Below are 27,211 nucleotides of genomic sequence, written 5' to 3' on the forward strand. Positions count from 1 at the left end.
AACAAATGGAGGGGAGGGGGCACCAGCATGCCTCACTGGTGCTGTCTGTCCTGTTTGGTTGGTTGATACCCACACAGAGTAACTGGCTGTCCAGACTCTTAGCCGTATTGTTAGCGACAGCGGTGACTTAAGAGGATATCAACTGAACAATGCTATATGCAATGTTCTGGTCCCACTAATTAGACAAAGACAGGCACCCAGGCCGACTGCTTAGCTGCTGAGCACATGGAGAATTCAAGTGGAAATAGCTATTAGCCTATCAATCAAACTATTAGTCAATCAATAAATTAATTACTGTCAGCCTACATATTAGTTCCCTAAGTGTTATTAATTTCCACGTTGAAAAGTGCTGTACAGTAAAGTATATTCACCATTCACAAAAGGAGGTTAAAGTGGAGCAGCTTACCTGTAGCCAGCCAGCCCTGCCTCTCCTCCTGGCAGGCAGAGAAGAGTAGAACCGAGCAGGGCAGACTGGGCTATAGAGTATTGGGGCTATGGTGAGTTCTGACCTGGATATGTACCATTCTCCCAGGTGGCACTGGGACCTAGATTATATAAATATCACCCAATCATACAACTACTGTACAGCGGGAGAGAGAGAGGGGGAGAGAGGCAGAGAGGGATAATGGGGGGAGAAGGATAGAGGGAGAGGAGTGAGACTGACTTTGCTGATAAATTCTTTGAGAAAAATGTACTTACTACAACTGTGATATGTGGTTGTCTCACCTAGCTATTTTAAGATTCATGTAAGTCACTCTGGATAAGAAAGTCTGCTAAATGACTAAGATGTAAAACATGTAAATGTAAGGAGTGAGAGAGAGGGAGGTGGGGGGAGAGGAGTGAGAGAGAGGGAGGTGGGGGAGAGACTAAGGATGAGAAAGAAAAGAGACAGAAAGACTAAAAATGAGAGTTAGAGGAGCATTGTTCTCCACAATCCCATTCAGACTGCCATTGAGAGAAATAGGATGAGAAGATACAGTAAAAGGAAGAAGGTTCGTGTTGGTTCATGACCTCCTGCAAATCTGCCCTCAGTTTGTTTCCTTCTGCCCTGTTTCCAGGCCAACTTTGATCTCAGACAAACCAGGAGAGGAAGCCAACAACAATAACAGCAGTGTGTGTGTGTGTGTGTGTGTCAGATGTGGGGCTGAGTTTTGGCAGCCAATTGTGAACCAGATGGAGATCTATAGATGGCCCTATTGAGAGTTTATCACATCCACCAGGGGATCACACAGTTGACATGATTTAATCAGCAGAACATTAAAAAACACTTTATTATGGCTTCTTATGGCAAACACACAATCACTTATAATCTCTGGGGTCTATGGATGTAGCTCAGTTGGTAGAGCATGGCGTTTGCAATGCCAGGGTTGTGGGTTCGATGAAAAATAAAATAAAAAGTATGAATGCACTCACTAACTGTAAGTCGCTCTGGATAAGAGCGTCTGCTAAAATGACTAAAATGTAAAATGTATGGGTCTGAGACAAGTACAGCAACACTGCCATCTACTGTTCAGAAGTGCCTACTGTTGGTCAGATGCAGTGCACCTGCTCTACACTTAGAAAAAAGGGTTCCAAAAGGGTTCTTCAGCTGTCCCCATGGGAGAACCCTTCGAATAACCCATTTGGGTTCCATATAGAACCCTCTGTGGAAAGGGTTATGAATGGAACCCAAAAGGGTTCTACCTGGCTGGAACCCGAAAGGGTTCTTCAAAGGGCTCTCCCATAGGGACATCTGAAAACCACTTTTAGGTTCTAGATAGAATTGTATTTTCTAAGAGTGTAGGCACTCCTAGATCTGAAATGATTAGATAACTGAAGGTGTAAAAAAAAGGCTAAAATTCCACCCAGCCTATCAGAAGGCAAGTTGAAGTAATTTAACATATTGCTTAAATATCTAGTAGTGTCTATTGGGTAGGGGTTGGGATACAAAATTCCTCTCTCTCTCATCTAGTCTGTCTTTCACACACACACACATGCACATGTGACATATGCATACACACAGTCCCCCTCTGTGCCATGCTAATGTCCTGCAGCGTTGGCTTCCTGTGATGTTGAAGAGGACACATTCATTACACTGTATTAAACCTCTTCTTCAGACAGCTGGCACTCTAACCACACACACACACACACACACAAACACTTCTTCCTCAACAGGTACCCTACAGGGATTCTAATAGCTCTCACTGGTATGGGAATCCCAGCTAACATAGTCTGTTCATGTGTGTGTTTCCCCCCCATCCCTGCACACAGCAGCACTTCCCTTGCCGCCCTCCTGTCTTTATCTTTCATCAGTGGACATCAACAACCCCTCTCTCTCTGTTTCCCCTCCCTCTCTCCCTCCCTGAGACGACACTGCAGGCCAGTGGAGAGCTCTCCCTCCCTCTCTCCCTCCCTGAGACCGCACTGCAGGCCAGTGGAAAGCTCTCCCTCCCTCTCTCCCTCCCTGAGACCGCACTGCAGGCCAGTGGAGAGCTCTCCCTCCCTCTCTCCCTCCCTGAGACCGCACTGCAGGCCAGTGGAGAGCTCTCCCTCCCTCTCTGAGACCGCACTGCAGGCCAGTGGAGAGCTCTCCCTCCCTCTCTCCCTCCCTGAGACCGCACTGCAGGCCAGTGGAGAGCTCTCCCTCCCTCTCTCCCTCCCTGAGACCGCACTGCAGGCCAGTGGAGAGCTCTCCCTCCCTCTCTCCCTCCCTGAGACCGCACTGCAGGCCAGTGGAGAGCTCTCCCTCCCTCTCTCCCTCCCTGAGACCGCACTGCAGGCCAGTGGAGAGCTCTCCCTCCCTCTCTCCCTCCCTGAGACCGCACTGCAGGCCAGTGGAGAGCTCTCCCTCCCTCTCTTTCTCCTTTTATCCCTCTTCCCACCCTTTTCTCTCCATCTCCATTACCACCCCGTCTCTCGCTCTCTCGCTGTCGCTCTTTCTCTCTGTCAAGCTCTCTCTCTTTTTTGTTCCGTTACAATGAAGTGAAATTTGTGCCTGAAATGATGTAACTATTGGACCAATAAAGGTATTTTCAAAATAAAAAAAATCTCTCTCTCTCCACGTGCAGAAGAAAAATCTTTTAGCGCTCGCTGTAGCTCAAACACTTCCTGTTTCCTCCCTCCTGCTGTCGTGGCACTGGTCGTCGTGGTGACAGGCTATCATCGTGTTGACAGCCTATCACAGCCGTATCTCTCCCGTTCCACCGAACTCTGAGAAGCTTGACACAAAATGGAATCACATTTATTTGTTGATTTGGTTCCCCATAAGCTTTTGCAGAAGCAGCAGCTATTCTTCCTGGGGTCCACAAAAAACATGACAAGTAACAAAACACTGATACACTGATATACAAGGACAGTCCCACAAATGTTAAATACAATGATAACAAACAATACAACAAATATACAAACAATACAACAACAAAATAATGTGTGTGTTAGAGTGTGTCTGTGTGTGTTCGTGTAGAATTAGATTTTAATTTATATTCATTCTATTTCTACGGCTCTGTGTTCCATTCATTATTTCTCAAAATTCTTTATTTAATAGTGTTCTGTGTGCAATATCTTGAAAATTATACTGTTCATAAAAACATATTGTCTGTTCCACTTCACATGCCATTCTATCTGCTGATGATGCAGTTGAGTGATTGATTCTTGACCACTGGGGAGGTCCTAATGATCTGATGGTTGATTGATTTTTCTTTCTACTCCTCCTCTCTTCCTGTTCTTTCCTCAGTTCTGGTCTGAAAGGCCAGAATAAGTGAAGACAACATCCAGTCATTATGCCTATCATAAACACTTGCAGGGAGAGGTTTGGTTAAGGACCTGCATTCTAAACAAATCTCTTTCACATTTCAGAAAAAATATTCTCTAAACCTTTTTTTATTATCAACTCTAATGTATTTTATTATTACAGCCAATTACTCAGCAAATCACTTTCACTCTTCTGTTTGTAATGCTGACTGGGTAGGGTTAGCCCATCCACTAACTACCTTTAGCCTCTATTTATGAAGGTATCTTCTGGCCGGGGGAGTTTTGTTAAGAACCCCGACGCTCGTTCTTAACGTTAACACGCATCACTTGCAGTACGGTTTTGGAAACCTAAGGAACGTATATTTCAAATCAGCGAGAAATAATTTTCAAAAAACAAAATGTTACTACTATATAGATAGTACACAATATACTACAGTACTACAAGATACACTATATGGTTAATGTTCCCCCACGGCCATATCTTCATGTTACAGCACTTGTTTTATGGAAGACAGACAGAAGCGACCACCTGTGATAATTAGCTATCTAGCATGCTCAAACACCTGTGATAATTAGCTATCTAGCATGCTCAAACACCTGTGATAATTAGCTATCTAGCATGCTCAAACACCTGTGATAATTAGCTATCTAGCATGCTCAAACACCTGTGTTTACGAGTAACTGGGGAAGAAGTGTAGTTCGTCGGCTGGAGGCACACAGCCGTACGGATCTGTGCAAACCCGCTACAGTAAGTGTATCTTTTTTATTTGAAATATTATTTCTCGCTGATATGAAAGATAAGTTCCATATGTTTTGAAAACCGTATCACAAGTGATGATTATTGATATTTCTAAACGTTAAAACAGAGTTTCGGGGTTGGAGATCACATGGTCCCACCGGAAAGCATTGCTTATAGCTGAGAACCCTTGGGATAGGGTAGAGTGCCTTGGGTTCTTGAGAGCAAGGGTAGGGTACACTCTTAGAAAAAAGGGTTCATTTGGGTTCTACATAGAACCTTTTGGTTATTTGGTCAAAAAGTAAAAACCTTTTCCAGAAAATGTTTCAATCCTCTATAATTCAAAAAACAACTGCCATGTTTATCAAGCATGACGATGACTCAAAAGTTGTAAATACCAATAAGCACACAATTTGAATCCATAATCATATGACAAACTATAAGCTAGATAGATAACGTTGTTTTCGAGTTTGAACATTATAGGCTACCGTTTTATTTGTTAGCTAGCGAGGAAAAAGCCACCTATAATTTGCCACTTTACAAGCTAGGTAACTCACCTTACAAATAAACTTTAATTTTAATTATTGAATATGCCAAATAGAGCTACAGACCCAGCCTGACATTCACAATTAGCTCATTGTATCTTTTATTTCAGTGTGGAGTCAGAGGCAGAGGATCCCTCTTTCGGCTACTGCTGATCACAACAGTGGTTCTCAACTGGATTTGCCTCGGGACCCAAATTGAACCAGGTTGTCTCAGTAGGCCTATGCATATCATTTTTGTCTTCATTCTTGCAGATATAAGATTGACTCATGTTTTGGCTCCTATTTTTCTCTTCCCAGGAACCAGCCAGGCATTACCCATACTATAGCAGTAGGCCAGCTGTTCCATGAAGAAGGTATAAACCCTCTGAAGGTTGGTACCAAGATTGATGTGGGCCATCATTCAAATAAAGAGCCTCTCTGACCAACAGTAAAAAAAAATATGTTTGCAATACTGTACCTAAACTGCTTGGGTTTGAGTTTGCATGACTGTAAGGACAATAAAATCTAAAAACTATGCTGGTATTCATTTGTGCATTATTTGATTGTATTATATTATCTTCTTAGCTAGTACTATTACTATTGTATTAGTAGTAGGCTAGCCTAACCATAATTCATAAATATATGGAACAAATTTGGTTCAGTAGACCTAAAGAAGAACCCTTTAGGGTTGGTTCAGTGAAGAAGAATCATTAGGGTTCTGGTCAAAGAACCCAACATAAGGGTTCTATATAGAACATTTAGGGCTGCCATATAGAAAGTAAGCCATAGAACCCTTTTTGGTTCTATTTGCAACCTTAAAGGGTAATGTTGTCAAACCTCTATCTCGGATAGGAGGGGCAGTGCGCGAGCGCGAGCTCAGTTTATTAACGACCACGCTGAAGCCGCCCTCCTGTAGCATCTCCCGGTTTCTCAATCACACACACCGGTTCTCGGGAAAGATGGTCGCGGTGGAAACATCCCCCAACTCGGCTGAATGGGTCAGTTGTTTGGATAAAAGGTGCGTAGAAAACATTCTAGCCTCTTGGTCATGGCATCATCGTGGCAGTCTCAACGGCTGAAAAAAACGAATTCGGGTTCGATTAATTCATCAGCTTCAACGTGACAAATCGTAATCGGCAATCTCTGCGTGGGTGAGTGAGAGAGAGAGAACCGCTTTGTTATTGTGTATCAGACGTCATTGACATTTTTTCATCATTTCGGTCGCGGTAAAAAGCGAAGCCCATTTCTAGGCTACTATTCATTGTGGATTTAACGTTACCCTTCTGTGTGTTTGTCCTTTTTGCTAGTCGTCGACAAAGGCGTTGTAGGCGTAGTAGTCTTCTGGTTCACTGATTTATCCTCCTCACCACAGCAGCATTGTCACATTTTATTGTCACCGCTGCCTAAGCGCATAACCCAGGTTATGTATTAGATTTAAACAAAACTTTACTGTCGCATGTGCAGATTGTATTAGCATACAAATAATAGTGTATAGGCTTGGTTTATTTCGGACATGAAGCAAGCTCGCGCCATTCCAGTCTCCTCATTGCGGGGTCATTTGTCAGCCAGCTGCTTATGTGGACTGTCTACTGCTGGCCATTCAACACACACGCCACAGGAGGTTGGTGGCACCTTAATTGGGGAGGACGGGCTCATAGTAATGACTGGAATGGTAATCAAACTCATTAAACACACTAACCTTCCATGGAGTTGCATTATTTTCCAGAGAATGCATAGAACCCCAAGTTGGTTACCCCTTTTATACCATGGCTATAATTTAACACATTTACCGCTAGAAATGTGTTCAACATCCACTGCGGTAACTAGCAATTTTACTACACTGAACAAAAATAAACGCAACATGTAAACTGTTGGTCCCATGTCTCATGAGCTGAAATAAAATATCCTAGAAATGTTCCATTTGCACAAAAAGCTTATTTCTCTCAAATGTTGTGCACAAATTTGTTTACATCCCTGTTAGTGACCATTTCTCTTTTGCCAAGATAATTCATCCACCTGACAGGTGTGGCATATCCAGAATCTGATTAAACAGCATGATCATTACACATGTATACCTTGTGCAGTTTTCTCACACAACACAATGCCACAGATGTCTCAAGTTTTGAGGGAGCGTGCAATCGGCATGCTGACTGCAGGAATGTCCACCAGAGCTGTTACCAGAGAATTGAATGTTCATTTCTCTACCATAAGTCACATCCAATGTCGTTTTAGAGAATTTGGCAGTATGTCCAACCGGCCTCACAACCGCAGACCACGTGTAAGCATGCCAGCCCAGGATGTCCACATCCGGCTTCTTCACCTGCGGGATTGTCTGAGACTAGCCACTCAGACAGCTGATGAAACTGTGGGTTTGCACAACTGAAGAATTTCTGCGCAAATGGTCAGAAACCGTCTCAGGGAAGCTCATCTGTTTGCTCGTTGTCCTCATCAGGTTCTTGACCTGACTGCAGTTCAGCGTCGTAACCGACTTCAGTGGGAAAATGCTCACCTTCGATGGCCACTGGAATGCTGGAGAAGTGTGCTTTTCACAGATAAATCCCGATTTTTAACTGTACCGGGCAGATTGCAGACAGTGTTTATGGCGTCCTGTGGGCGAGTGGTTTGCTGATGTCAACGTTGTGAACAGAGTGCCCCATGGTGGCGGTAGGGTTATGGTATGGACAGGCATAAGCTACGGACAACAAACACAATTGCGTTTTATTGATGGCAATTTGAATGCGTACAGATACCATGATGAGATCCTGAGGCCCATTGTCGTGCCATTCATCCGCCGCCATCACCTTATGTTTCAGCAGGATAATGCACGGCCCCATGTCGCAAGGATCTGTACACAATTCCTGGAAGCTGAAAATGTCCCAGTTCTTCTGGCATGCTGAAACATGAGGTGATGACGGCGGATGAATGTCACCCATTGAGCATGTTTGGGATGCTCTGGATCGACGTGTACGACAGCGTGTTCCAGTTCCCGCTAATATCCAGCAACTTTGCACAGCCATTTGAAGAGGAGTGGGACAACATTCCACAGGCCACAATCAACAGCCTGATTAACTCTATGCGAAGGAGACGTCTCGCGCTGCATGAGACAAATGGTAGTTATACCAGATACTGACTGGGTTTCTGATCCACGCCCCTACCTTTTTTTTATATGAACTGTAACTCAGTTAAATCTTTGAAATTGTTGCATGCTGCGTTTATAGCTATAGTGGTTGTCTTGGTAACCAAACAGACTTGCTAGTTTAGCTAACCAAACTATCAGTCCTAGCTTGTTATTATGAAAATTGAATTCAACAATGCCAATAATGTTTTCAATTCGACTTCTGCTTTCAAAAGCAGCTCAAACATAGAACATGTAAGAATTAACTCTAGCCATTGAATTCTACTGTGGAAATACAGTGCCTTCGGAAAGTTCAGACCCCTTGACTTTTTCCACATTTTGTTAGGTTACAGCCTTGTTCTAAAATTGATTGAATTGTTTTTCCCCCTCATCAATCTACACACAATACCCCATAATGACAAAGCAAAAACTTTGTTTTTTTTCTTGAGATTTTTGCTAATTTATTAAAAATAAAAAAACGAAATATCACATTTACTTAAGTATTCAGACCCTTTACTCAGTACTTTGTTGAAGCACCTTTGGCAGCAATTACAGCCCGAGTCTTCTTGGCTATGAAGCTACAAGCTTGGCACACCTGTATTTGAGGAGTTTCTCCCATTCTTCTCTGCAGATCCTCTCAAGCTCTCTCAGGTCGGATGAGGAGCGTCGCTGCACAGCTATTTTCAGGTCTCTCCAGAGATGTTTGATCGGGTTCAAGTCCGGGCTCTGGCTGGGCCACTCAAGGACATTCAGAGACTTGTCCCGAAGCCACTCCTGCGTTGTCTTGGCTGTGTGCTTGGGCTCATTGTCCTGTTGGAAGGTGAACCTTCGCCCCAGCCTGAGGTCCTGAGCGCTCTGGAGCAGGTTTTCATCAAGGATCTCTCTGTACTTTGCTCCGTTCATTTTTCTGACTAGTCTCCCAGTCCCTGCCGCTGAGAAACATCCCCACAGCATGATGCTGCCACCACCATGCTTCACCGTAGGGATGGTACCAGGTTTCCTCCAGATGTGACGCTTGGCATTCAGGCCAAAGAGTTAAATATTGGTTTCATCAGACCAGAGAATCTTGTTTCTCATGGTCTGAGAGTCTTTAGCTGCCTTTTGGCAAACTCCAAGTGGGCTGTCGTGTGCCTTTTACTGAGGAGTGGCTTCCGTCTGGCCACTCTACCATAAAGGCCTGATTGGTGGAGTGCTGCAGAGATGGTTGTCCTTCTAGAAGGTTCTCCCATCTCCACAGAGGAACTCTAGAGCTCTGTAAGAGTGACCATCGGGTTCTTGGTCACCTCCCTGATCAAGGCCCTTCTCCCCCGATTGCTCAGTTTGGCCGGGCGGCCAGCTCTAGGAAGAGTCTTGGTGTTTCCAAACTTCTTCCATTTATGAATGATGGAGGTCAGTGTTCTTGGGGACCTTCAATGCTGCATAAATTGTTGGTGCTCTTCCCCACATCTGTGCCTCGACACAATCCTGTCTCTGAGCTCTACGGACAATTATTTTGACCTTATGGCTTGGTTTTTGCTCTGACATGCACTGTCAACTGTGGGACCTTTATATAGACAGGTGTGTGCCTATTAAAATCATGTCCAATCAATTGAATTTACCACAGGTGGACTCCAATCAAGTTGTAGGAACATCTGAAGGATGATCAATGGAAACAGGATGCACCTGAGATCAATTTCGAGTCTCATAGCAAAGGGTCTGAATACTTATGTAAATAAGGTATTTCTGTTTTTTTACCTGTTTTCGCTTTGTCATTATGGGTTATTGTGAGTAGATTGCTGAGGAAATGTTTTTATTTAATGCATGTTAGAATAAGGCTGTAACGTAACAATGTGGAAAAAGTCAAGGGGTCTGAATACTTTCCGAAGGCACTGTATACCATGCATTATAGGGAAATAATGCACGCTCTAGAATGCCCTTCAAGCCAATCAGAAATTAGTATTCAACAATTCCATGGTATAAAATAGTATTCACAGGTTGCACCTCCGTAACTCGTTCGCGTGATGCCATTGTTATGAACGCTCTCAAGCCGCCCTCTATCGGCGGTGCCATAGTGGTGCCCTAAAGTGGTGATAAGCCCAGTCATTCTGGACGCAGGCGAACTGCTGTTTACTCTAAATTAAACTATAATGCCTAGAAATACAATGACTTTTCTAAAGTAGTCAAATATTTAGTAGAAAACAACTTCGCCGGCATTAAAATGTCATCAAATTTACTTTAGACAGATGGCAATGTTATTAGTTAGCAAAGTTGGTCAAAAAATAGCTAGCAATGCTAATGTTAGCTAGCTAAAATCCGGTGGCCTCCCCTCAATCTTAGCTAGCTAGCTAATGTTATACTGCATCTAAAGTCAATCTGGTGACATCAAAATTATGACAAAAGGAAGAGCGTCTGCTAAATGATGTAAATGTTTTCTTACTTATTATTTGCCTCCTTTTGAATGTCATTGTATTTCCAATCCACTGCAATACACTTTTGATGAAATCTTTATCAGCGCTCATTGCCGATGCATTGAGTAGGATGCTCAGTCGGGCATCAGTCCAAAACGAACCTTCAAAACAATATTGTGACGAAACACGCAACCCATGAATAGGTTATAGTCAGAGCCATAGAATTATGAATTAGAATACTATAATGGACATGAACCTTCTTATGACGGTATAAAAGGTCACCCATTTTGGTAAAGGAGTTGGTAAGCCAGTGGTCAGCCAGTGCTGTGATAAGATATTGTGTAAAATAATTCATTTGAAAATTATCTGCACAATATGTTTGTTAGCTAGCTAGCCAGTTAATGTGGAATGATTCCATACATTTTTTAAAAATGAACTGCCAATATGCCAACATCCCTGCAAACAATGCAGTCAATCCACAGCCATACGCTAACTGAAATCAGTTGATGATAGATAGGACAAGTTGTGAATGCAACAAGTACCCTACTGATATTGTATCATATTATAACACTCACAGCTTTCCAAGAAAACAAACATTGAGACATTTAGTGTCTGTTTACATATATTTTAGAGGCTATTTATACAGAAAATGGGTATAAAACCAGTGTAAACTGTATTTCTAATTATATGACAATATTTTAGGTTGACAATTCTATAACATAATTTCTGATATCACATGCCTTACTTTGATTTTCCTTTAAGTAAAATAAGGAAATGCATTACCTATGCTTCTACTGCCATTCATTCCAATTAGACCGGTTTGGATTACTCCCTGACTACAATGGCTGCCATTTTCATACCATTCTGGCACTTTGAGGGTATATAATAGGATCTCTGGTCAGAGTATGGAATACTGTATTATCCATTAGGAAAGCTGGGGAGTGTTTTGATGTTCTAAATTCCATCAGTATGGATGGAGGATAAAAGAAAGAACCCATTAGATCAAGGCTGTACTGTGCGCACACACATTCCATTCCTATATCTATCCTCATTATAATGATACTTCCACAGGTAACCATGGGCAACTTGAGCTCATTGCTCATTGCTCTCTTTCTCCCTCTTTCTTTCTCGCTTTCTCTCTCCCTTTTCTTCTGTGTGATGCAGTTAGAAAAAATATAAATGTTTCTAATGGGCATCATTAGCACCATCCTAAGTATAAAGTGGCATCCTTTCCTTGGAATGCTTACAGGGGGTTTGGTTTCATCTGTCCAGTTACTTTAGATCAGTCTAGATGAAGGAAAGGAAGCCATGTTAGAATGTTGAGATGCAGCCCATCTGCATCGCTCCTGGTGGTGGAGATAAGGTTACAGTGGACATGATGGACACATGCACGCGCACACAATGTACAAATCAATAAACCCAGGCAGCAATGCTAAATCGGCTGTCTGTTACTGACAGGTACCTTAAGTGTATGTGTGTTAGTGATGCGCGGGTCAGCTGTTTGTTCACCCACACCTGCCCGCAGTTGCTAATAACCCATCCGCAACTTCCCGACTATATCTGTCGCATTTGTATAGCGCCTCACAATCATCATCATCACACATACAGTGGGGAAAAAAAGTATTTAGTCAGCCACCAATTGTGCAAGTTCTCCCACTTAAAAAGATGAGAGAGGCCTGTAATTTTCATCATAGGTACATGTCAACTATGACAGACAAAATGAGTTTTTTTTCCCCAGAAGATCACATTGTAGGATTTTTTATGAATTTATTTGCAAATTATGGTGGAAAATAAGTATTTGGTCAATAACAAAAGTTTCTCAATACTTTGTTATATACCCTTTGTTGGCAATGACACAGGTCAAACATTTTCTGTAAGTCTTCACAAGGTTTTCACACACTGTTGCTGGTATTTTGGCCCATTCCTCCATGCAGATCTCCTCTAGAGCAGTGATGTTTTGGGGCTGTCGCTGGGCAACACGGACTTTCAACTCCCTCCAAAGATTTTCTATGGGGTTGAGACTGGAGACTGGCTAGGCCACTCCAGGACCTTGAAATGCTTCTTACGAAGCCACTCCTTCGTTGCCCGGGCGGTGTGTTTGGGATCATTGTCATGCTGAAAGACCCAGCCACGTTTCATCTTCAATGCCCTTGCTGATGGAAGGAGGTTTTCACTCAAAATCTCACGATACATGGCCCCATTCATTCTTTCCTTTACACGGATCAGTCGTCCTGGTCCCTTTGCAGAAAAACAGCCCCAAAGCATGATGTTTCCACCCCCATGCTTCACAGTAGGTATGGTGTTCTTTGGATGCAACTCAGCATTCTTTGTCCTCCAAACACGACGAGTTGAGTTTTTACCAAAAAGTTCTATTTTGGTTTCATCTGACCATATGACATTCTCCCAATCCTCTTCTGGATCATCCAAATGCACTCTAGCAAACTTCAGACGGGCCTGGACATTTACTGGCTTAAGCAGGGGGACATGTCTGGCACTGCAGGATTTGAGTCCCTGGCGGCGTAGTGTGTTACTGATGGTAGGCTTTGTTACATTGGTCCCAGCTCTCTGCAGGTCATTCACTAGGTCCCCCTGTGTGGTTCTGGGATTTTTGCTCACCGTTCTTGTGATCATTTTGACCCCACGGGGTGAGATCTTGCGTGGAGCCCCAGATCGAGGGAGATTATCAGTGGTCTTGTATGTCTTCCATTTCCTAATAATTGCTCCCACAGTTGATTTCTTCAAACCAAGCTGCTTAGCTATTGCAGATTCAGTCTTCCCAGCCTGGTGCAGGTCTACAATTTTGTTTCTGGTGTCCTTTGACAGCTCTTTGGTCTTGGCCATAGTGGAGTTTGGAGTGTGACTGTTTGAGGTTGTGGACAGGTGTCTTTTATACTGATAACAAGTTCAAACAGGTGCCATTAATACAGGTAACGAGTGGAGGACAGAGGAGCCTCTTAAAGAAGAAGTTACAGGTCTGTGAGAGCCAGAACGCTTGCTTGTTTGTAGGTGACCAAATACTTATTTTCCACCATAATTTGCAAATAAATTCATAAAACATCCTACAATGTGATTTTCTGGATTATTTTTTCTCAATTTGTCTGTCATAGTTGATGTGTACCTATGATGAAAATTACAGGCCTCTCTCATCTTTTTAAGTGGGAGAACTTGCACAATTGGTGGCTGACTCAATACTTTTTTCCCCCACTGTAACATAGCTGGCACTGCTATTAGCCTATCCTCTTTTACCACTTCACCAAATCTCTCCATAACATTACTTTTCTGGCCCTCCCTTCACTTTATTTTCAACTCTCCATTTTGCAGCTTTTCTCTTATTGAATTAAAACCCTCTATAGTCTAAGCTCAGACTAAGGTATATGGAATTGTTTTATGAAGGTCATACCAAGGATCATGAAATAAAACATATGGAATCATGTAGTAACCAAAAAAGTGTTAAACAAATCAAAATACACTGCTCAAAAAAATAAAGGGAACACTTAAACAACACATCCTAGATCTGAATGAATGAAATAATCTTATTAAATACTTTTTTCTTTACATGGTTGAATGTGCTGACAACAAAATCACACAAAAATGATCAATGGAAATCAAATGTATCAACCCATGGCGGTCTGGATTTGGAGACACAGTCAAAATTCAAGTGGAAAACCACACTACAGGCTGATCCAACTTTGATGTAATGTCCTTAAAACAAGTCAAAATGAGGCTCAGTAGTTTGTGTGGCCTCCACGTGCCTGTATGACCTCCCTACAACGCCTGGGCATGCTCCTGATGAGGTGGCGGATGGTCTCCTGAGGGATCTCCTCCCAGACCTGGACTAAAGCAACCGCCAACTCCTGGACAGTCTGTAGTGCAACGTGGCGTTGGTGGATGGAGCGAGACATGATGTCCCAGATGTGCTCAATTGGATTCAGGTCTGGGGAACGGGCGGGCCAGTCCATAGCATCAATGCCTTCCTCTTGCAGGAACTGCTGACACACTCCAGCCACATGAGGTCTAGCATTGTCTTGCATTAGGAGGAACCCAGGGCCAACCACACCAGCATATGGTCTCACAAGGGGTCTGAGGATCTCATCTCGGTACCTAATGGCAGTCAGGCTACCTCTGGCGAGCACATGGAGGGCTGTGCGGCCCCCCAAAGAAATGCCACTCCACACCATGACTGACCCACCGCCAAACCGGTCATGCTGGAGGATGTTGCAGGAAGCAGAACGTTCTCCACGGCGTCTCCAGACTCTGTCACGTCTGTCACGTGCTCAGTGTGAACCTGCTTTCATCTGTGAAGAGCACAGGGCACCAGTGGCGAATTTGCCAATCTTGGTGTTCTCTGGCAAATGCCAAACGTCCTGCACGGTGTTGGGCTGTAAGCACAACCCCCACCTGTGGACGTCGGGCCCTCATACCACCCTCATGGAGTCTGTTTCTGACCGTTTGAGCAGACACATGCACATTTGTGGCCTGCTGGAGGTCATTTTGCAGGGCTCTGGCAGTGCTCCTCCTGCTCCTCCTTGCACAAAGGCGGAGGTAGCGGTCCTGCTGCTGGGTTGTTGCCCTCCTACGGCCTCCTCCACGTCTCCTGATGTACTGGCCTGTCTCCTGGTAGCGCCTCCATGCTCTGGACACTACGCTGACAGACACAGCAAACCTTCTTGCCACAGCTCGCATTGATGTGCCATCCTGGATGAGCTACACTACCTGAGCCACTTGTGTGGGTTGTAGACTCCGTCAAATGCTACCACTAGAGTGAAAGCACCGCCAGCATTCAAAAGTGTCCAAAACATCAGCCAGGAAGCATAGGAACTGAGAAGTGGTCTGTGGTCACCACCTGCAGAACCACTCCTTTATTGGGGGTGTCTTGCTAATTGCCTATAATTTCCACCTGTTGTCTATTCCATTTGCACAACAGCATGTGGCATTTATTGTCAATCAGTGTTGCTTCCTAAGTGGACAGTTTGATTTCACAGAAGTGTGATTGACTTGGAGTTACATTGTGTTGTTTAAGTGTTCCCTTTATTTTTTTGAGCAGTGTATATTTTATATTTGAGATTCTTCAAATAGCCACCCTTTGCCTTGATGACAGCTTTGCACACTCTTGGCATTCTCTCAACCAGCTTCATGAGGTAGTCACCTGGAATGCATTTCAATTAACAGGTGTGCCTTCTTAAAAGTTAATTTGTGGAATTTCTTTCCTTCTTTGAGGAATCAGTTGTGTTGTGACAAGGTAGGGGGGTATACAGAAGATAGCCCTATTTGATAAAAGACCAAGTCCATATTATGGCAAAAACAGCTCAAATAAGCAAAGAGAAACGACAGTCCATCATTACGTTAAGACATGAAGGTCAGTCAATACGGAACATTTCAAGAACTTTGAAAGTTTCTTCAAGTGCAGTCGCAAAAACCATCAAGCGCTATGATGAAACTGGCTCTCATGAGGACCGCCACAGGAATGGAAGACCCAGAGTTACCTCTGCTGCAGAGGATAAGTTCATTAGAGTTACCAGCCTCAGAAATTGCAGCCCAAATAAATGCTTCACAGAGTTCAAGTCACAGACACATGTCAACATCAACTGTTCAGAGGGGACTGTGTGAATTTTATAAAATGTATTTTACCTTTATTTAACTAGGCAAGTCAGTTAAGAACAAATTCTTATTTACAATGACGGCCTACACCGGCCAAACCCGGACAACGCTGGGCCAATTGTGCACAACGCTGGGACGGTTGTGATACAGCCTGGAATCGAACCAGGGGGTCTGTAGTGACGCCTCAAGCACTGAGATGCAGTGCCTTAGACCACTGCGCAACTCGGGAGCCTTCATGAATCAGGCCTTCATGGTCGAATTGCTGCAAAGAAACCAATACTAAAGGACACCAATAAGAAGAAGAGACCAGCTTGGGCTAAGAAACACGAGCAATGGACATTAGACCGGTGGAAATGTTGTCCTTTGATCTGGAGTCCAAATTGGAGATTTTTGGTTCCAACCGCCGTGTCTTTGTGAGACGCGGTGTGGGTGAACGGATGATCTCTGCATGTGTAGTTCCCACCATAAAAGCATGGAGGAGGTGGTGTGGGGGTGCTTTGCTGGTGACACTGTGATTTATTTAGAATTCAAGGCACACTTAACCAGCATTCTGCAGCGATACACCATCCCATCTGGTTTGGGTTTAGTCCCACTATAATTTGTTTTTTAACATGTCAATGACCCAACACACCTCCAGGCTGTGTAAGGGCTATTTTACCCAGAAGGAGAGTGATGGAGTGCTGCATCAGATTACCTGGCCTCCACAATCCCCTGACCTCAACCCAATTGAGATGGTTTGGGATGAGTCTGACCGCAGAGTGACGGAAAAGCAGCCAACAAGTGCTCAGCATATGTGGGAACTCCCTCAAGACTGTTGCAAAATCATTCCAGGTGAAGCTGGTTGAGCGAAGGCAAAGGGTGGCTATTTGAAGAATCTCAAATTATATTTGGATTTGTTTAACACTTTTTAGTTACTACATGATTCCATATGTATTATTTCATAGTTTTGATGTCTTCACTATTATTCTACAATGTAGAAAATAGTAAAAATAAAGAAAAACCCTTGAATGAGTAAGTGTGTCCAAACTTTTGACTGGTACTGTATACTTCCGTTAATTAGTTTCAACTGGTACCAGGGGACCTTCAGACTAGTCTTGCGAGGCATGTGGGCGTCCTAGAGCAAAACGTGTTCGTTAGAGTCTCACCTTTCCACAGAGGGGTCATATTCGTGTGTAGCCCAAATTGTTCAGACGCTACAGACAGAAGTTGGCAGATCGGCTGTACTGACTCTAGACGAGTCCCAAGATGCTTGTGGGGGTCGTAGAGCAAAACGGAGAACACCTTCGTGTTATTGAGAGTCTCATCTTCCCACAGAGCGGTCAATTTGTAGGCCAAACTATTCGGACGCTACAGACGATTTTGTGAGAAGTCCGATTTTTGGGATGTCCCATGGTCTGACATAACACTACTCTAGCTCTGTCACCTTTCACCTCAGATGCCGGAGTGCGACATCGGCGGATGCGGTGGATTGAGACGCCTGCAAATAAATATCTCTAGTTTAAACAGACTGATTTTTCTGGGGATTGTTTTTACCATACCAATTAGATTTCACGAGTACAGTTAGGCCCTAAGGCTTACACACTAATGCCAGATAGCCTCAATGCAGCCTATATGTATAAATTGCACAATAATTATACCGTTTATGATTTTTAAGGCATTGTTTTCACTTTATTCATCCCGCCCGCCACCCACCTGCCCTTCATCCACAGAATATTTCATGACCCTAAACCCACCCGCCCTGCAGATATAACTGTGGAGACTGAGGGCGATGCGGTTATGCGTCAACCCACGCATCACTAATGTGTGTGTCTCTGTGTGGGTGATAATAAGTGTAGGCTTTTACATGATTTCTGATTTGACTTCAGTTATTAACAGGCTGTAAATTACACTTTTATTAGATTAGAACTGATCTGTAATACAGAAGGTGACAGTGCTTGACAGAAACACAACACAAATGGAGGTGAAAACATGACATTTATCTCAGAATAAAAAAAGGGGAAATCTGTGATTGCTTCATCCATTTTTTGACTTTTAAATTAATGATATACTGTATACCGATTTGATTCTTGAAGGATGTAACTTATAAATGCCTCATGAACTTAGTTCAACTGTCATACACCATCAGAACCCAAAATATTAGCTTATTTTACTACATTGTTCTATAGCCTCAAAACATGGTTAAAACTATAATTTTGATATCATGCATGGTCAGTCCTTGTATCCATAGCTCTATGAATTTGAGAGTGGTTACGTTTATCCAGCCCCATCTCTCAGCTGTTTACCGAAACCGTGGCGTGGAGGCCACTTTATTGTTTGAACTGCAGATTTCTTCTTATGTGCAGCTCCTGCTCGTAAAAAAAAAAACGGCACTAGCTGCATTTGGTTAAAATTATAAAAATAGAAAATTATTAGTGTGGAAAGCTACAGTATATATTTTGATACGGTAATGAACAGGGGCATTGTGGAACACTTTGGTGCTGTAGTATACAGTAAGAGAAGCTTCTAGAGCTCTCTGGTCTCTTCTCCTGTCCTGTCCCATCTCATCTGTACCACTGCAGGAATAGGTCAGCCATCTCTCACTGTGGCTCAGCTCTAGTCAGGTGTGTGTGTGTGTGTGTGTGTGTGTGGTAATGGTTTAGCTGTAATATGAGGTGAAAAACTGAGATCGCTGTTGACGTAGAGGCAGAGAAATAAGAGAAAGGAAGAGATGAGTGGTTAACAGGAGAATTCATCATTTACTTACAGGTGGAAGGTAGCGTGAGCTGCTCTCAGACCACATCATCTTTGGAGAGAAACACATTCTACTGGACATGTTGTATGATGCTGGAGAGGTACAAGAAAGAGAGGAGGAAAGGGAGATTGTAGAAGACATTTGGCCAGATGGGAGGTGATCTCAGTCCGTCACCTGTATTCTCTTTGTCATCTAGACATCTGGGTCAATGCTGAGGAACATCAAAGGTTGGGTTGCTCTTGTATGATGCTCTAACAGTTCCACCTGTCTAACAGATTAACCCTAAAGTGGCAAAGAGATATGGAATGATGAGGGTGGAGGGGAGAAAAGGAAGGAGGAGTCAGAGTGGACAAGAGAGAAGCTCTGAGGAGTCAGAGAAAGCGAGAGAGATTTACAACCTCAGGGCTGTAGCCCTCAGAATGTGTCTTCAGCTAGGTCTTGTCCCGCTAGCAGACAAATGTTATTGCACAGAGAAGGTCTGAGAGAAAAAAGGAGAATGATGAATGGAGCAGGCATTTAACCCGTGATACAAGTCCGTATTCAACGTTCATCCATGTCTGAGGATGTCGGGAGATGACGTGGAAACCGGCCATTAGGGGCAACAGTGAGCGCTGTTGCTTCAAGTAGTTTTCGGTAAACATCTGCCTCTGGTTCCACCAAAGGTTGCATGTTTGAATCCAGCGATAATTGTTTTAGATATTTTTGTTTTAAGCCTATCCCAAACCTTAACCCTTACCTTAACCATTTGGAGTTAATGGCTAAACTTAACCTTAAACACTTCAAAATGTGATGTTTGAGAAACATCGATGAACGTCTAATTCTGATGTGAGACTGTGAGAGCTTGTTGGAATGGACAAAGGTGGATGGAAAGAAAATAAGGTAGATTAGAGACAAAGAAATAAGCCAAGGGCTAGGAGAGAGGAAATGAAGGGAAGAGATAGAAAGCCTGTGGTATTTGTATGAGCAGGTCTACAGTGAGGGGAAAAAGTATTTGATCCCCTGCTGATATTGTACGTTTGCCCACTGACAAAGAAATGATCAGTCTATAATTTTAATGGTAGGTTTATTTGAACAGTGAGAGACAGAGTAACAGCAAAATCCAGAAAAACGCATGTCAAAAATGTTATAAATTGATTTGCTTTTTATTGAGGGAAATAAGTATTTGACCCCTCTGCAAAACATGACTTAGTACTTGGTGGCAAAACCCTTGTTGGCAATCACAGAGGTCAGACGTTTCTTGTAGTTGGCCACCAGGTTTGCACACATCTCAGGAGGGATTTTGTCCCACTCCTCTTTGCAGATCTTCTCCAAGTCATTAAGGTTTCGAGGCTGACATTTGGCAACTCGAACCTTCAGCTCCCTCCACAGATTTTCTATGTGATTAAGGTCTGGAGACTGGCTAGGCCACTCCAGGACCTTAATGTGCTTCTTCTTGAGCCACTCCTTTGTTGCCTTGGCCGTGTGTTTTGGGTCATTGTCATGCTGGAATACCCATCCACGACCCATTTTCAATGCCCTGGCTGAGGGAAGGAGGTTCTCACCCAAGATTTGACGGTACATGGCCCCGTCCATCGTCCCTTTGATGCGGTGAAGTTGTCCTGTCCCCTTAGCAGAAAAACACCCCCAAAGCATAATGTTTCCACCTCCATGTTTGACGGTGGGGATGGTGTTCATGGGGTCATAGGCAGCATTCCTCCTCCTCCTAACACGGCGAGTTGAGTTGATGCCAAAGAGCTCCATTTTGGTCTCATCTGACCACAACACTTTCACCCAGTTCTCCTCTGAATCATTCAGATGTTCATTGGCAAACTTCAGACAGGCATGTATATGTGCTTTCTTGAGCAAGGGGACCTTGCGGGCGCTGCAGGATTTCAGTCCTTCACGGCGTAGTGTGTTACCAATTGTTTTCTTGGTGACTATGGTCCCAGCTGCCTTGAGATCATTGACAAGATCCTCCTGTGTAGTTCTGGGCTGATTCCTCACCGTTCTCATGATCATTGCAACTCCACGAGGTGAGATCTTGCATGGAGCCCCAGGCCGAGGGAGATTCACAGGTCTTTTGTGTTTCTTCCATTTGCGAATAATCGCACCAACTGTTGTCACCTTCTCGCCAAGCTGCTTGGCGATGGTCTTGTAGCCCATTCCAGCCTTGTGTAGGTCTACAATCTTGTCCCTGACATCCTTGGAGAGCTCTTTGGTCTTGGCCATGGTGGAGAGTTTGGAGACTGATTGCTTCTGTGGACAGGTGTCTTTTTATACAGGTAACAAGCTGAGATTAGGAGCACTCCCTTTAAGAGTGTGCTCCTAATCTCAGCTCGTTAATTGTATAAAATACACCTGGGAGCCAGAAATCTTTCTGATTGAGAGGGGGTCAAATACTTATTTCCCTAATTTAAAATGCAAATCAATTTATTACATGCGTTTTTCTGGATTATTTTGTTGTTATTCTGTCTCTCACTGTTCAAATAAACCTACCATAAAAATTATACACTGATCATTTCTTTGTCAGTGGGCAAATGTACAAAATCAGCAGGGGATCAAATACTTTTTCCCCTCGAGGGAGAGAGGGAGAATCAAAGACCTGTGTGTTTTAAGTGTCTCAGAAAAATGGCCTCTTACATCCACACTCTGCAAGGGGTCCCAAGCTCAAAACGCCTACAGCTATTTACTATCACAGAGAACAGAACAGCAGAGAAACACAGAACAAAGCACACACTAACATCCCCCATCTCTCTCTGTAGGCCTGCGGAGCGTTCAGGAGAGGATGTAGATATTATTCTGACCAGACTAAAAGGGGTTAAAGCCTTCCAGAGGTTCCACCCCTCCCTGCTGCTGCAGATCTGCTCCTGTGCCTTCTACGAATACCTGGAGAAAGGCATCACCTGTAAGTATACGCACACACACTTGCACATCGGTACACACTCTCACACACTCACTCAGTGGAATGAACCCCTGGATAAAGGCCTCTCCAATACCTCATTGGCTTTCAGCTTTACTATGACTTGTCACTTCACTGTTGACTGTTTCTGAATGCTTTATAAGCTGTTATGTTATGCTGTTATGCTCTGTGTAGTGTTCCGCCAGGGCGACATAGGGACCAGCTGGTATGCTGTTCTGTCTGGCTCTCTGGACGTCAAGGTGTCAGAAACAGCCAACCACCAGGTAAATCAGGTCTGCTTTATACATTTGACTACAGCTCTATTCGGGGTTCCTCCTCTCTCGAAAGTTATGTTCTCTAGGGTTCTGTGCTGTTCTTCTTGTGTTACTACTTGTGTAGTCCCATTACAGCCTTGATGAATGTTTGGAGTGCATTACCTACAATACTCCATGTTAAAATATGCACGCTAGGCTAGCAGCTAGCACGCTCCAGTGTTAGCTCGGAGCAAAGCTGCTGCCTCTCAAACGCTCCTCTGAGGATTGAGCTAGTTACTGTGTGGAGGGTTCAGAAGTGCTTTAGCAAGACAGAAAGACAAAATAGATCGAGCATACAGGATTGGTTGTTAGAATTTGAGATGTAACAAAAGATCCAGTTAAAAATCCCTGTACCCGTTTGTCATGCTCATGTCTCTGGGCTTAGCCTGGCCTAGTTCTGATGGCCATTTCTGAAATGTCATTTGGGACAGTAGGATGACGTTAGGTCCCCTCTATCATATTAGACATGAGGAAGAGCGTGTGTGCTGGAAAGTGAGTTTGTGCATGTGAGTGTCCACTCTCTCACAGAGAGACCATGTTCATATTATCCGCTGTATGTGGGTCACTATCTGGCCATGCTAGAAAGGATAGAAGAACAGCACGTTATACAGTGGGGAGAACAAGTATTTGATACACTGCTGATTTTGCAGGTTGTTCTTCTTACAAAGCATGTAATTTTTATCATAGGTACACTTCAACTGTGAGAGATGGAATCTAAAACAAAAATCCAGAAAATCACATTGTATTATTTTTAAGTAATTCATTTGCATTTTATTGCATGACATAAGTATTTGATCACCTACCAACCAGTGAGAATTCCGCTCTCACAGACCTGTCAGTTTTTCTTTAAGAAGCCCTCCTGTTCTCCACTCATTACCTGTATTAACTGCACCTGTTTGAACTCGTTACCTGTATAAAAGACACCTGTCCACACACTCAATCGAACAGACCCCAACCTCTCCACAATGCCCAAGACCAGAGAGCTGTGTAAGGACATCAGGGATACAATTGTAGACCTGCACAAGGCTAGGATGGGCTACAGGACAATAGGCAAGCAGCTTGGTGAGAAGGCAACAACTGTTGGCGCAATTATTAGAAAATGGAAGAAGTTCAAAATGATGGTCAATCACCCTCGGTCTGGGGCTCCATGCAAGATCTCACCTCGTGGGCCATCAATGATCATGAGGAAGGTGAGGGATCAGCCCAGAACTACACGGCAGGACCTGGTCAATGACCTGAAGAGAGCTGGGACCACAGTCTCAAAGAAAACCATTAGTAACATACTACGCCGTCATGGATTAAAATCCTGCAGGGCACGCAAGGTCCCCCTGCTCAAGCCAGCGCATGTCCAGGCCCGTCTTAAGTTTGCCAATGACCATCTGGATGATCCAGAGGAGGAATGGGAGAAGGTCATGTGGTCTGATGAGACAAAAATATAGTTTTTTGGTCTAAACTCCACTCGCCGTGTTTGGAGGAAGAAGAAGGATGAGTACAACCCCAAGAACACCATCCCAACCGTGAAGCATGGAGGTGGAAACATCATTCTTTGGGGATGCTTTTCTGCAAAGGGGACAGGATGACTGCACCGTATTGAGGGGAGGATGGATGGGGCCATGTATCGCGAGATCTTGGCCAACAACCTCCTTCCCTCAGTAAGAGCATTGAAGATGGGTCGTGGCTGGGTCTTCCAGCATGACAACGACCTGAAACACACAGCCAGGGCAACTAAGGAGTGGCTCCGTAAGAAGCATCTCAAGGTCCTGGAGTGGCCTAGCCAGTGTCCAGACCTGAACCCAATAGAAAATCTTTGGAGGGAGCTGAAAGTCTGTATTGCCCAGCGACAGCCCCGAAACCTGAAGGATCTGGAGAAGGTCTGTATGGAGGAGTGGGCCAAAATCCCTGCTGCAGTGTGTGCAAACCTGGTCAAGACCTACAGGAAACGTATGATCTCTGTAATTGCAAACAAAGGTTTCTGTACCAAATATTAAGTTCTGCTTTTCTGATGTATCAAATACTTATGTCATGCAATAAAATGCAAATTAATTACTTAAAAATCATACAATGTGATCTTCTGGATTGTTGTTTTAGATTCTGTCTCTCACAGTTAAAGTGTACCTATGATAAAAATTACAGACCTCTACATGCTTTGTATGTAGGAAAACCTGCAAAATCGGCAATGTATCAAATACTTGTTCTCCCCACTGTATGTGACCATGATAGACAGGAATCTAGAATAGCACGTTCTAACCACGAGTATGACTTGAACTACTAGCCTTAACAATGACCCTTAGGCTGCATTTATAACATTGTAACATTGAACCTTAGGCTGCGTTTACACAGGCAGCCCAATTCTGATATTGGTATTTTGACCAATAATTTGCATGTGTAAACACAGTCTTAGATAGATAGTGGGTCTGGATTGAACAAGCTTCTGTCTCTGTGTAAGGCTGCGTTTACACAGTTCTGATCTTTTGCCCAATTATTGGCAAAAGATCTGATCTGATTGGTCAAAAGACCAATTAGTGGCAAAAATATCAATTGGGCTGCCTGTGTAAATGCAGTCAAACTATCCTCAGTGCTGATGTACTGTATGTGGTGGTTGTTCTTGCTCTAGAAATTAATTGCCCTTTTGTGGACAAAGATGTATTGAATGTAACTGAATCAAATTGAATCAAATAAGATAAAATTGCGTGTGTTCTGCCTGTGTGTCTAGGATGCTGTCAGTATCTGCACGCTGGGAATCGGGACGGCGTTTGGAGAGTCGATTCTGGATAATACTCCTCGCCACGCCACCATCGTCAGCAGAGAGACCAGCGAATTGCTCCGCATCGAACAGAGAGAGTTCAAGAGTCTATGGGAGGTGAGAGAGAGGAAGAGAGAGAGACACAATTACAATTCTGAAGTGGTTCTCGCTCTGGCCACGAGGGCTGTCCACTGTCAACACCAGGCCTCCACTACAGTCCACTGTTTGTGTGACCTTGTGGAACCTGCTGTCCTTTTCACTGCCTGGGAGCATTGGGATGATGCATGCTACAACTGAACCAATCATCGTGTGTGTGAGTGTTTTGTCTAGCAGTTGAAAGAGGAGGAGTAGGATGTGGAGGAAGCGCTAGTGGGCTAAGTGTTTTTGTCTCTGTGCTAAGTGCACTCCTCCTCGCTGTCTTTCTTCAGCTCTCTCTCAGCGCTCTCTTCTCTGGTGTCTATTTTAGGAGTCTAGAGATAGAGCAGAGAGAGTGTCTGAGGTTGTAGCTCTTACAGTGGACATAAGAACCTCAATGTTCTGATCTTATGTCAAATGTGTGTGTGCGTATGCATGTGTGTTTCACACAGGAAGAGATTAGGATTCATACAGTGTGGGATATTAGCCTTGGTGCCAGTCTCTTACTGCTGCCATTGTCTTGAAGTAGCATATCACGCTGGTTAAAGGAGAGGAAACCACAAAGTGTCTGAAAGCCAGATCTGTCATAACACCTCCCCAGGGCCAGGTCACTCTGACTGAGAGTCACAACATTTGACAGGTGATACAATAGTGTTACTACAGGGGCCCATGGACATGGCTGGACAGGGCTATCACTTTTAACAGACATACTATTCATCTCAACCCCACACAGTCACCCCAAAGTGTGTCAACTTCTGTCTTGTGAAATAAGAGAAGGAGGCAGAGGAAGGGTTAGCCTTTCACTTTATGATCAATTTAAGAATTATTTGATATATATGTTACAGTACTTTTACAGTGTGCTATTTACCTGGTAGCATGTTTCTTATAATTTACACACTAGAACGATAATGGTACCGGAGGCAAGCAACACTGAAGCATGCATGAGAGCACCAGCTGTTCTTTACGACTGTGTGATCAGGCTCTCCGTAGCCGATGTGAACAAGACCTTTAAACAGGTCAACATTCACAAGGCCGCGGGGCCAGACGGATTACCAGGACTGTACTCGGAGCATGCGCGGACCAACTGGCAAGTGTCTTCACTGACATTTTCAACCTCTCCCTGACCGAGTCTGTAATACCTACATGTTTCAAACAGACCACCATAGTCCCTGTGCCCAAGAAAGCAAAGGTAACCTGCCTAAAAGACTACTGCACCGTAGCACTCACGTCGTTAGCCATGAAGTGCTTTGAAAGGCTGGTCATGGCTCACATCAATACCATCATCCCGGAAAACTAGACCCACTCCAATTCACATACAGTGGGGAGAACAAGTATTTGATACACTGCCGATTTTGCAGGTTTTCCTACTTACAAAGCATGTAGTGGTCTGTAATTATTATCATAGGTACACTTCAACTGTGAGAGACGGAATCTAGAAATCCAGAAAATCACATTGTATGATTTTTAAGTAATTAATTTGCATTTTATTGCATGACATAAGTATTTGATACATCAGAAAAGCAGAACTTAATATTTGGTACAGAAAACTTTGTTTGCAATTACAGAGATAATTCGTTTCCTGTAGGTCTTGACCAGGTTTGCACACACTGCAGCAGGGATTTTGGCCCACTCCTCCATACAGACCTTCTCCAGATCCTTCAGGTTTCGGGGCTGTCGCTGGGCAATACGGACTTTCAGCTCCCTCCAAAGATTTTCTATTGGGTTCAGGTCTGGACACTGGCTAGGCCACTCCAGGACCTTGAGATGCTTCTTACGGAGCCACTCCTTAGTTGCCCTGGCTGTGTGTTTCGGGTCGTTGTCATGCTGGAAGACCCAGCTACGACCCATCTTCAATGCTCTTACTGAGGGAAGGAGGTTGTTGGCCAAGATCTCGCGATACATGGCCCCATCCATCCTCCCCTCAATACGGTGCAGTCGTCCTGTCCCCTTTGCAGAAAAGCATCCCCAAAGAATGATGTTTCCACCTCCATGCTTCACAGTTGGGATGGTGTTCTTGGGGTTGTACTCATCCTTCTTCTTCCTCCAAACACGGCGAGTGGAGTTTAGACCAAAAAGCTCTATTTTTGTCTCATCAGAACACATGACCTTCTCCCATTCCTCCTCTGGATCATCCAGATGGTCATTGGCAAACTTCAGACGGGCCTGGACATGCGCTGGCTTGAGCAGGGGGACCTTGCGTGCGCTGCAGGATTTTAATCCATGACGGCGTAGTGTGTTACTAATGGTTTTCTTTGAGACTGTGGTCCCAGCTCTCTTCATGTCATTGACCAGGTCCTGCCGTGTAGTTCTGGGCTGATCCC

General features: G+C 44.0%; 1 protein-coding gene across 1 annotated transcript in view; it reads left to right on the plus strand.

Annotated features, from left to right (window-relative positions):
* Positions 1 to 5,948: 5,948 nt before the first annotated feature.
* LOC311146808 (rap guanine nucleotide exchange factor 4-like) overlaps positions 5,949 to 27,211 on the plus strand; it is a gene marked incomplete at both ends in the record, with an annotated part of 61,136 nt that continues 39,873 nt past the window's right edge. The window contains 4 exons of the mRNA XM_084183407.1: positions 5,949 to 6,007; positions 21,562 to 21,704; positions 21,894 to 21,982; positions 24,726 to 24,872. Coding sequence (XP_084039533.1) covers positions 5,949 to 6,007; positions 21,562 to 21,704; positions 21,894 to 21,982; positions 24,726 to 24,872 — 438 coding nt within the window. The remainder of the gene's footprint in view (positions 6,008 to 21,561; positions 21,705 to 21,893; positions 21,983 to 24,725; positions 24,873 to 27,211) is intronic.

This window comes from Coregonus lavaretus, assembly GCF_964263955.1.
Source record: "Coregonus lavaretus genome assembly, chromosome: 19".
Classification (NCBI taxonomy): domain Eukaryota; kingdom Metazoa; phylum Chordata; class Actinopteri; order Salmoniformes; family Salmonidae; genus Coregonus; species Coregonus lavaretus.